Consider the following 965-nt stretch of genomic DNA (forward strand, 5'->3'; position numbering starts at 1 on the left):
TTTTCCAGACAGTCCATCAGGGCCTTAACGCCCTTTTATTGTCAACTTAATGACTCAACAAAAGGGATGAGAAACTATTTTATCCTGTCGTATTATCACGTAATTTCCATCTGCTGCCGTAATTTCTCTCTAATCGATACGCGAAATTCCAGATTTTTGTGACAGGTGGTGAGGTTTTTGGAGTAATAAATTTGGTTCAATCGTTCTGATTGGTTTTTTGGTGGACGGAGGGATCAGTGAGGTTTGAAAAATCGAATGTGAGATAGTGATCAGCTGTAGGCATCAAGGGCGATGCCGGCTGGCTCAAAATGACAGGTTGATTTTTCTTTATTTTGAGTGTATTGAGTTATTTTTTGTGAGTACTTGATGTGAAAAAAAGTGTGAATAATGTCGACCCCGCCCTGGGAATCCAAGGGTGATAGCTCATCACCGGCAGGTGGTAGTCCTCGAACACCACGTGGCGGTCTTTTGAGGGATCGTGTGAGTTTTTTTGAGCGTATGCTCACGTCCCAAAATCGCTCAGTGAGCACTGATGATCTTCAGAGATTTGAGTCGCCAAATGGATCCTTTGAGGAGTCCTTTGAACAAGTTGTCGATGACAGCGCTAGAGTCGTCAAGTTTGATAAAATTTTTGTGAGAAAAAGGGAGACTGTCAGCCGAACACCCAGTGAGGAACATGGACTCGAGGATTCGGCTTATCAGAGTCATGGAATTGTTGAGAGTCATGGGAGCAAATCTAGTTCGGCTATGAGTTTTCCGAGATTTCCATCCGAGGAGAGTCTTGAGCTCAAGTCCTCGGAGGAAAGGGCTGCCTCTGAGTGGTACACTGAGTTCCACAATCAGAGCTTTCAAAATGTATCTGCTAGGGTCGAATATGTCAGGAGTCGCAGCGAGTATGACGCACATATTCGTGAGATTAAAGGTAATTAAATAGTTAATTACTGATCAATTTTCACGTTTTCCTT

General features: G+C 43.3%; 1 protein-coding gene across 1 annotated transcript in view; it reads left to right on the forward strand.

Moving 5' to 3' along the window:
- The first annotated feature begins 19 nt into the window (after positions 1-19).
- Positions 20-965, forward strand: part of LOC105270908 (uncharacterized) — a 6596-nt gene continuing 5650 nt past the window's right edge. The window contains exon 1 of the mRNA XM_011312143.1: positions 20-922. Within this exon, the coding sequence (XP_011310445.1) occupies positions 388-922 (535 nt within the window). The 5' untranslated portion in view covers positions 20-387. The remainder of the gene's footprint in view (positions 923-965) is intronic.

The sequence above is a fragment of the Fopius arisanus genome, unplaced genomic scaffold, assembly GCF_000806365.1.
Source record: "Fopius arisanus strain USDA-PBARC FA_bdor unplaced genomic scaffold, ASM80636v1 scaffold00096, whole genome shotgun sequence".
NCBI lineage: Eukaryota > Metazoa > Arthropoda > Insecta > Hymenoptera > Braconidae > Fopius > Fopius arisanus.